General features: G+C 30.9%; 1 protein-coding gene across 1 annotated transcript in view; it reads left to right on the top strand.

Moving 5' to 3' along the window:
• The first annotated feature begins 5879 nt into the window (after positions 1–5879).
• Positions 5880–11466, top strand: part of LOC126880416 (cathepsin B-like) — a 35257-nt gene continuing 29670 nt past the window's right edge. Inside the window, exon 1 of the mRNA XM_050644262.1 lies at positions 5880–6237. Within this exon, the coding sequence (XP_050500219.1) occupies positions 5911–6237 (327 nt within the window). The 5' untranslated portion in view covers positions 5880–5910. The remainder of the gene's footprint in view (positions 6238–11466) is intronic.

Raw genomic sequence — 11466 nt, 5'->3', positions numbered from 1 at the left:
AATCCTACGTAATATCGAATGTACTAAAAACATTTGGTGCACGTGACTTTGAAACTGATATTATATAAATGGTATTTCTTGTTCTTTCAGCTCAGAATTTATGAATATAGGTAAGCCTTAATACACTTTATTTTCATTATTTTACACGAAAGTACTCTTTTAATTTATTAAAATTTGAGAAAAACAAAAGCCACTTTTCCAAAATTTATTTATTTTCCAATTTATTTAACATTGTTTAAAAAATATAAAACTTTGTTGCTATATAAACGTAAACCCAAACTCAAATTACTTATATGTTATTTTTTTTATTTTTTAAGTTATTTATTTCTTCCGCGATTATTTTTATTATGGAATTACAAATGTAGTAGCTCCAAGTAATTTTATTTCTTTAAGTTGTTTTATTTTTGCCAAATATTCGAAAATCTACAAAATATAATATATTATATAATCGATAATATAGTAAGTAATCTACAAAATAAGCAGAATATTTTTAGAGGAGCTATAGCTTTTTTAGACAATCTTGGGCAAATATATTTAAGTAACTTTAACACTCATATACACACACCGGCAAAATTAGCCGAACACGTTAAAAATGGGACATGTTTGATGTCTCGTATTTCATAAACCAGTGGTCCGATTTGAGTTATTCTTTTAGTATGTTATAGCCTTATTATTTAAGAATATCATTGTAATAATATTGTTGCTAGACAGGTAAATACCATTTTATACCGGGTGTACCAATCATACTGTGTTTTTTTCTTAAAGTTTGGAACACCCTGTGGAATATTCTAGCATATGTAAAATATTAGAATTAATACACGATTGTAGACTTAGGCTTGCTTAACATTTTCCTTTTCGATTCATTTACTTATGTGAGATAATAAAAAAGTTATGTGCGTTAACAACTATCCATGTTTTTCATCAATAAATCCTCATAGTAGGGGAGGAAAGTATACTAAATTTGCAGTTACTCGAGCGTTATGGGGACCTATTGGACTGTGAAGAGTATGTGCTAAAATCAGAAAAAGGTTAGGTTAAGTTTTCCATAAAGTGGGGGACTTTTCATTTTTTAATTTAATTTTCCATTTGAAATAATCATTTTTCTCCGATTATAGCGCTATCTAGGTATCCATAATTCGAAAAAATATGTCGAATAAAAGTTGCTTATTTTTACGTAAAGCATCCAAATCTGCAATAAAAATTGGGGGCTCCTATTTAAGATTTTAAATTAAATCCCCCACCCCACCTCCGTGGGGGCTCGTGACACCCCACGGAGAGGGGTGGGGGTAAATTAAAAATTATAAATACGAACCCTCCGATATTTTGCGAAATGAACATCAGATCGTAAAACTGCAAAATACACCTATTCAATATGTTTCAAAAATCTACCGAATGGAACCAAACACGACCCCCACGGAGGTGGGGTGGGGGGTTACATTAAAATATTAAATAGGAGCCCCCAATTTTTATTGCAGATTTGGATCCTTGACGTAAAAATAAGCAACTTTTATTCGCAACATTTTTTCCTATTATGGATAAATGGCGCTATAATCGGAAAAAACGATTGGTGGAAATGGAAAATTAAATTGAAAAATGGAGAGTACCACACTTTATAGAAAGCTTAACTTAAATTTTTTTGGTTGCACCACCCATTCTTTACAATCCACTCCAGGTCCCAAGAACGCTCGAGTAATTGCAAATTTAGCATACTTTTCTCCCCTACTATGAGGATTTATTGATAAAACACATGGCTAGTTGTTAAAGCACATAACTTTTTTATTTTCCAACATAAGCAAATGAATCAAAAAAGAAAATGTTAAGAAAGCATAATTCTACAATCGAGTTTTAATTTTAATATTTTATATATGCTGGAATATTCCATAGGGTGTTCCGAACTTTAAGAAAATAACACAGTATGCTTGTTACACCCGGTATAAAATGATATTTACCTGTCTAGCAACAATATTATTACACCGATATTCTTAAATAATAAGGCTATAACATACTAAAAGAATCACTCAAATCGGACCACTGGTTTATGAAATACGAGACATCAAACATGTCCCATTTTTAACGTGTTCGGCTAATTTTGCCGGTGTGTGTATCTTAGCTAAACAAATTAACTTTAGTAGGTATTAAAACAGCTAAACTTGGCTTTAATTACGTTAATACACAGGAAATACTGATTCAAAGTAAAAAATATATTTTTTAAGGCCGACCAGAAAATGTACACTTTCTGGATAATTTTTTGTCCAGAAGATACCGTTTGCAGGTCAAGACCGGAAAGTGAAGTCAAAAGCTTTTTCCGGTCCCTATATTAATATAACAATTCACGGCATTTCAGACACATCTTCCCTTTAGATATTTAACAGTCACAATTGAACATATAACATAAATATTCAAAAGTAATATATGGGCCATTCCACGAACATACGCCTGTTTTGGATTACTTCGACAACGAATATTTTACTGTGCAACATAAGAAGTACGCAAGTAAATGGCGCTAATAATTATTCCAATAAACAACAATGTAATTTGCAATTTACTTTCGTTCTTCTTATTTTACACAGTAAAATATTCGTTGTCGAATTAATCCAAAACAGGCGTATGTTCGTGGAATAGGGTATACCTACCTATTTATTCAGTTTATGCAGTTATATTCTAGTATCTAGTTTTAGTATTTGTTAATTATTTCATTATAGTATAAAGTAAAATAAAATAAGGAATTAAATTTACATCAAAGTGCCGGCCTTTAAAAATATTTTTTCTACGACCGTTTAATAACATGCTCATTATTCGCTATTTTTTCATAGATAATAGCACCCATTACTGTACCCGTGAGTAATAATTCATTACTCACGGGCTGAAGTTACTCACGGGTCATTACTCACGGGCTGAAGTTAGATTCAAGGGCGCATGCCACTTTTAATATTAATCGTATATAAACTGCATATAAAATTACTTAAACTTATTTATTTAATACAATAATTATTGTAATTTATATCAATAATTAACTTCGAAAAATTTTTAAAATAATTTTAACTGTAACAATGTCAGTATATTTTTTACGTTTATATCTTGTTTACTACAAATTTTGACGTTTATCATTTATTTTAGTGACAGTGACATTAGCGCATTTTGTTTATGTTAATTGGAATTTATAACTAATATTGTGTTTATTGGTGTTTATTTTTCAAGTTATATTGTGTTAAATATGTTATAACATATTAGTATAGTTATATTATTATATTATATATTATAGTTAAATGTAAATATACAATATAACTATATTTTATATGAAATATGTCCACCGACATCAGCCATTTCCTATTTATTAGATTCACTGACAGTAGGTACAAATTTAAGCTTATAATTTTTCGGAAACGAATAGAACTTGTATTGACTATTTCTAGTTGTATTGTTACAATAGGGCTTTTCATTCACAGTCATTTGTTTCGAGCTTCTGTCACATGTCGTATAGTCCGTGTATATTAATATTATACACAGATTATACAACATATGACAGAAGCTCGAAACAAATGACAATCGATGAAAAGCCCTATAAATAAGAATTTGGTAACAGTAGGCAACCAATTATTCAGCCACGTAATAGGGGTAAATAGCATTTAGGTATTTTTGTAAATTATTATAATTTAAATCTCGAGAAGTTGATAATTACATTTTTTACTAATTAAATAAAAAAAAAGGTCGTAGAAAAAGTATAGTATTCTACTCGCATGTAATGGCTATTGCTCACTCTGATGAATTACGACACTCGCCTACGGCTCGTGTCGCAAACTTCATCATCGTGAGTAATAGCCATCATTACATGCTCGTTGAATAATATACTATTACGTCACACGACCGAAAATTAGTGTTTTTAAGGTCTCCCCAAGCTTCCACAGGACTTCTCCAGGCTTTTCCAGGTCTCGCCTGCGGCTCGCCCTGGCTCGACCTGAAAAACACCACTTTCCAGTCTTGTAACATAAATAATTATTTTATTATAAATAACAGTTTTCGCCGTTTCAATGACTATCATTTCCCCCCAATTTGTTTAAACAAAGATTGTTTAAATAATTCATTAAACAGCTTTGAAATGACAATATGTATTGGTGTTTAGTGCATTAAAAGGTAAAGTTGGTAAATTTTTCTAATAAAAGTCTACAACATGGGAAAAAATATGTAGTTTTTGTTTGTTATAAATAAATAAATTTATTTATAACTGAATTAAAGCATCTTTAGCGTAATTCGTTATTTAGGTGTCTCTATTCGAGTTCAATCATTTACAAAAAAAAAATTATAAGCAAAAATAATTAAAAAACCCACGTTAATATTAAGAGCGAAGGCGCAAAATTTCGGACAAATTCTTTTTACATGCATTCATTTTTTCCGAATCCTGAGAAAACTAATAAGTATTTTGAAAAATTTAAACGCAGAATGGAAGATTACATTATTACCGTGGGCGAAAGTCCCTGAAAACTTCTGTAATGTATATTTTAATAAGTTACAGGGGCGAACAAGAAGTGAAAATTGAGTGTGATTTTTAATTTCAAATATCTCATTCAAAAGTAATTTTTGTTTATTGTAAGGGACTTTCAGTCCTCAGTAAAAATGTAATCTTTCATTCTGCGTTTAAAATTTTCAAAATATTTATTAGTTTTTTCAGGATTCGAAAAAAATGAATGCATCTAAAAAGCATTCGCCGGAAATTTTGCGCCTACGCTTTTAAACAATCTTTATTTCATCAAGGAAATATAAACACAGATATAAAGACATCACGCAACCTTGGCGGACTCCCCTCTGTATTTTGATATCTCAAGTGTTCTGGTTGTCGATTTTTAATTTTTACCTTGGCAGTTTTTTTCCAATGTAGATTAGATATAATTTTCATATCACGACTGTCAATATTTCTGCTTTTTAATAAATCTACAAGCTTTTTGTGATGAACCGTATCAAATACCTTTTCAAAGTCTACAAAACATAAATACATGTCCTGATTCATATCCACGTATCTCTGGACCAGCACATTCAAGCCTAACAAAGCATTCTTGTGCCTAGACCATTTCTTAAGCCAAATTGTGTGTCACTAATTTCATTTCCAAGAGTTTTAATAAATTCTACTGTGTATTATTTTCAAAAATGTTTTAAGTGTGTTACTCTGTAGAGATATTACATATATTATGTGCGATCTAAGCAGGTTGTTGCACTTGACTTTTTGAGAATTGCTACAAAGGTCGATTGCAGCAACTGTCTGCCGATTGTGGAAGTCTGATATAATAAATTAAAGAGTTCAACCATTACATCAATAACGCCTTCATCAATGAGTTTTAATGATTCCATGGGCACATCTGCTGGTCCAGTAACTTTGCCCTCTTTTGGGTTTTTGATGGCATAGATGACTTTTTCTCATAATATTGTTGGTCGGTGTCTTTGGTTTCTAATGACAGTTTTTCTCTCTCATCATTAAATCGTTCTTGAATATAATTGGATCCGACACCCTGATAGGGTTCAAGGAAGGGGAGAAAGAAAGAATATAATTGGTCCAGTGACACAGTCTCTCCTTGACATCAGTAATAATATCAATATCCCCTTTATCGTTTTCGATATCAGTTCTATTAAAAATGTCCGTAAACTGACTATATTTTAAAACATTTTTCTTATAATAATTGATCTTTTTTTTAATTTGTCACTAAGTTCTTTAATCAAGTTTAGAGAAGCCAAACATCGGCTATGCATCCAATAATATTGCGTTAAAATGGTCTGTCAGATAATTTTATCCTAATAATAATTAAGGATTAAGTAATTATTACTTTTAGCAGTTTTCAATGGCATCAGTAAAGATTTATCCACTAGTAGGTATAATATAAAAAATATTATTAACTCCTCTTTATCTTTTACAGATTCACCAAAATGAAAGCGGCTTTTATTATTACACTATTACTACCTGTTGTATTAAGTTACACAGCTAACTTAAATCCTCTTTCAAATGAGTTTATAAACTATATCAATAGCAAACAAAGCTCATGGGTGGCTGGAAGAAACTTTGATGAAAACCTTTCAACCCAAGAGCTCAAAAAGTTATTAGGCACAAAGAAAAGGAATTTAGGGGACGTAAAAGGATTTATCCATAGTGAAAATATTCAAATTCCAGATTCTTTCGATGCAAGGGAAAACTGGAAAGAGTGTTCAGATGTTATCAACACTATTGTCGATCAATCTGCTTGTGCGGCTGGTTGGGTAAGTGAAATATTTAAATAAGTATTCCATTACTATCCATTATACTCCATTAAATACTGTCCATTATATTCTAGTGCAGTCACTGAAGGTTTTCACCTCCGATTTCGTTGAACCTCCATCGATTGTCACGAAAATTGGTGAGCAGTTAGAGGATACCTCAAGGAACAAAGGTGACCTGATGCCAACTTGCGCTTTTACCCTGGGGGTGGATATTTTATTAAAAATAAGACCATAAATCGATAGAGGGCAAATTCTAAGCAAAATTTGTTATATTAAGTTATTAATATAAATCAACACTTTTTGAGTTATTAAAGATCAAAGATTTTATTTTTTCGTAAAAAAATGCATGTCTTAACCCTTAAACGCCCAAGGGTGGGTAAAAAATGTCCACCTAATGCGTATTCCCCTGTAACATATTTATTACGTGTTTAAAATTTTTTCCAAAATTATTTATTGTTAAAAAGACAGCCCTTTATCGAATCTTAATTTGGTTCTACCGATATTTTTGAAAATAAAAGTAATATCTTGAGTTAAATATGGGTGAGCATAAAAAGTACACCCTTGGTAAAACTTGTTACTAAAGATTTCTATATAATTTCTCGTTGGTAGGAACATAATCCATATAATTATTGACGTATAATTACATAATCGACATAATTATTCGCCAATGAGGAGGCTGAAAGGAAGAATGTGGAGAAAATCGACAAATCTGAATTACTGGCTTTTATTGGTATGTTAATTTTGATGTACATTGTAATTTTGTTACCCGTGTTGAGTTGCCCCCCCTCACTTCCAAAAATTAAAAAACAAATAGCCCTCATGAGCATCTCATATTCCGCAAATTAAAAATTTTGAGCTCGTTCCACTGAGTAGGAATTTAATATTTTAGTGGTTGGGGGGGGGGGCTGAGTCAGCCTACAGTCCTATAAAAATAGGAATATTGAATCGGTTTTGCGGCAGAATTACGAGCTATTTATGAGCTCTTGAAATTATATAGTTTCGATTTTTGAGCTCATCCCCTTCACCCCCAAACAACCCTTTAATTGATTTAACTTAAGAGAAAAATGCTGAGAAAACTTAAAATATATCGTATTGCTGATATAATTCCTATAGCTTATATATTTTAAAAATAAACTATTAAATCACGTGCATTTCGATTATTCAGCTACAACCCCTTCGCAAGAAAACTACCCCATCTTCCCGGCTTAAGAGAGAGTTGTACTTCAAATGCATTACAGTAATTATTTGGCGACTACATATCATTTAATAATTTATGAGCTCCCAAATTACGCGCATTTAGATCAGTAAATTGCAATTTATTTTGTATAGTGCAGTCACTGATGGTAAAAATCAACGATTACCTTCAATTTCGGTGAACCTTCATCGATTTTCACGAAAATTGGTCAGTGGTTAGAGGATACCTCAAGAAACAAAGGTGACATGGTGCCACCTTGCGCCTTTACCCTAATGGTGGATACCGCCCCTTCTCGGAGGTGAAAATTATTTTATAAAAATAACTGCACAAATCAATAAAAGGTCAAATTATAAGCAACATTTGTTATATAAAGTTATTAAAATAAGTCAATACTTTTTGAGTTAATAAAGGTCAAAGATTTTAATTATTCGTGAAAAAATGCATGTTTTGAAGCGGTTTTTCGTAAATCACTGAAAAACTGTAAGTTTTTACAAAAAAGTTAATAGTAGTTTAATTCGTATAGCTTATATTCTAAGAATAAACTCTTAAATCACGCGCATTTCGACTATTGAGCAAGAAAACCATCCCATATTCACGGCCCCGGCTTAAGAGAGAGTTGTACTTAAGGTAAAGTAAAGTATTGTTGGAGTTATTATTTTAAATATGATTTAAAAAAATCAAAATTTTTCAAATTTTCGTAAATTATTTGCTTTTGATAATAAGTCCAACAATACTCGATACACGTAAAAAATGATTGATAACGAAATTTGAGTTTTTTTTATTTGCAAAGATTTTACTTGTCTTTTGATTTCTGTATGAATCAATATAACGAAGATGGAAACGTTTAAGCCTAAATTTTACTACGAGAACAATGTAACAGGAGCCCTTTACTATTATCTTAAAAAAATAAAGTATTTGAAAGATTAAATGTAATACAGTTTCATAGCTCTTGAAATTACCTTTCAAATAGTTGGATGTGCCTGACATCATAAAAATGAAGAGAGTTATTCAAAAGAAAATTCATTTTTTTTGGAAAAATTTTTGGAGTATAAATTTTGATGCTATCAACTTTTTTCTAAAGCTCATTTAATAGGTATTTCTAAGTAATTTGACAAGTATTTAGTAAGTGTTACATAAAATGCATCTCTTTCCCGTTATTTAAGCTTGAATCCATAGATTTGAATAGTCGCAGAAAAAATATACATTTAATTACCTATAACTTACTTTAAATTAACATTATTTTTAAGTAAGCAATTTATTATATTTTTTAATAGCTTCAATTTTAGTGATAAAAACTTTTTCGTAAAAACTTACAGTTTTTGAGTTATTTATAAGAAAATTGCTTTAAAGCATGCATTCCTTTCACAAAAATTAAAATATTTGATCTTTAATAACTCAAAAAAAGTATTGATTTATTTTAATAACATTATATAACAAATTTTGCTTAGAATTTGTCCCTCTCTCGATTTGTGGTGTTATTTTTAATAAAGTAATTTTAACCCCCGAGAAGGGCCGACATATACCCAAGGCTAAAACCGTACCTAACTTGTTATTGTTAATTTTGTTTCTTGAGGTATCCTCTATCCGTTCACCAATTTTCGTGAAAATGAATGGAGATTTACCGAAATCGAAGGTCATAGTTGATTTTTACCTTCAGTGACTGCATTTTAGAAAGAAAATTGCAATTCAATAATTGAGATGCGTATATTTTGCTAGCTCATAAATTATTAAACGATATGTAGTCGCCAAATAATTAGTTTAAATTTTTTTAAGTACAACTCTCTCTTAAGCCGGGAATATGGGATGGTTTTCTTGCGAAGGGGTTGTAGCTCAATAGTCGAAATGGGCGTGATTTAAGAGTTTATTCTTAGAATATAATGTATACGAATTAACCTACTATTAACTTTTTTGTAAAAACTTACAGTTTTTCAGTGATTTACTAAAAACCGCTTCAAAACATGCATTTTTTTCACGAATAATTAAAATCTTTGATCTTTAATAACTTAAAAAGTATTGACTTATTTTAATAACTTTATATAACAAATGTTGCTTATAATTTGTCCTTTTATTGATTTGTGCAGTTATTTTTTATAAAATAATTTTCACCTCCGAGAAGGGCGGTATCCACCCTCAGGGTAAAGGCGCAAGGTGGCACCATGTCACCTTTGTTTCTTGAGATATCCTCTAACCACTGACCAATTTTCGTGAAAATCGATGAAGGTTCACCGAAATTGAAGGTAATCGTTGATTTTTACCTTCAGTGACTGCACTATACAAAATAAATTGCAATTTACTGATCTAAATGCGCGTAATTTGGGAGCTCATAAATTATTAAATGATATGTAGTCGCCAAATAATTAATTTAATGTATTTTAAGTACAACTCTCTCTTAAGCCGGGAAATAGGGTAGTTTTCTTGCGAAGGGGTTGTAGCTCAATAATCGCAATGCACGTGATTTAATAGTTTATTCTCAGAATATGTAAGCTATAGGAATTATATCCGCAATACGGTATATTTTAAGTTTTCTCAGCATTTTTCTCTTAAGTTAAGTCAATTAAAGGGTTGTTTGGGGGGTGAAGGGGATGAGATCAAAAATCGAAACTATATAATTTCAAGAGCTCATAAATAGCTCGTAATTCTGCCGCAAAAACCGGTTCAATATTACTATTTTTAAGTAGTGGGAGGCTTACTCAGCCCCCCCCCCCCTAAAGTATTAAATTCCTGCTCAGTGGAACGAGCTCAAAATTTTTAATTTGCGGAATATGAGAGCTCATAAATAGCTCATAAATCAGAGCTATTTGTTTTTTAATTTTTGCAAGTGGGGGGGGGCAGCTCAACACGGGTAATTTTGTTGTAAGGTTTGTAAATTGTTTATATTAATATTTTAGAAGATGCTGTGTTTAGTAAGCATAAGATTCTTAAGTTGAATCTATTTCCAGCAACTCTTAATAAATGTATTATCTATTTTCGAGGTAAACATTTTTTACCCGCCCTTGGGCGTACATGAAACCTAAAAAAGGTTGGGCGTTTAAGGGTTAAAGCTGTTTTTCACGTATAACTCAAAAACTATTGGCTTTTACAAAAAAGTTATTCTTACCAAAATTGAAGACAATAAAAAATTGAATACACTATTTACTCAAAGTACTAAACTAATGTTAATTCAAAGTGAGTTATGGGTAATTGAATGTATATTTTTTTCGATGAGTACTCAAATTTAAGTATTCAAGCTTAAATAACGGGAAAACGATGCATTTTATAAAATAGTCCTGCTCAACATTTATCAAAGTACTTCAGAATACCTAACAAACGAGCTCCAGAAAAAGTTAATAGCATCAAAATTAAGCAAGTTATGATGAAACTAAGAGAAACCTTTCGAATTTTTTAGGAATAAGTGAAAAATAAAACATACGCCATTTCCACAAAAATTAAAATCTATAGTAATCCTTACAAAAATTTCTTTGTATTAGGAGGATAAGTAATGATATTAACAATTTTCACCGGTTTAGAATGCATATTTAAAAAAAAAGATATAATTTTAAAAAATCAGAATTTTTAAAATTATCGTCATTTTCATTTTCTTTTAATAATAACTATCTATAAAAAACATTCAATATACGTAAAAGCCGGTAAATAACCAAATTTTAGTTTTTTCTATAGGTATCAAATATTATACCTTTTTTTACCATTTCTGTAGGGTGAAAATTAACCGAGATAGAAACGTTTTTCTATTCTCATAGGTACTATAATAGGTTTGTTCTAGCATCAGTTTCAAACGGTTTGAAACGGTAAGCGAATAGTCGACCAGCGCGAGTAGAGGGGATAGCACTGGTGATTTTATTAGGTGTGTTCCAGCAAACAGCCAAACTAGTCAGAAACCGTCAGCAAACAGTTGGTCAGTGAGAGAACAAATACAGTCACCAGTGCTATCCTCTCTACTCGCGCTGGTCCACTATTCGCTGATGGTTTCAAACCGTTTGAAACTGATGCTAGAACAAACCTATTATGTTCTCTCACTGACCAACTGTTTGCTGATG

The sequence above is a fragment of the Diabrotica virgifera genome, chromosome 2 (assembly GCF_917563875.1).
Source record: "Diabrotica virgifera virgifera chromosome 2, PGI_DIABVI_V3a".
Classification (NCBI taxonomy): domain Eukaryota; kingdom Metazoa; phylum Arthropoda; class Insecta; order Coleoptera; family Chrysomelidae; genus Diabrotica; species Diabrotica virgifera.
Note: the sequence above shows the minus strand (reverse complement) of the source record. Positions and strands in the feature narration are given on the sequence as shown.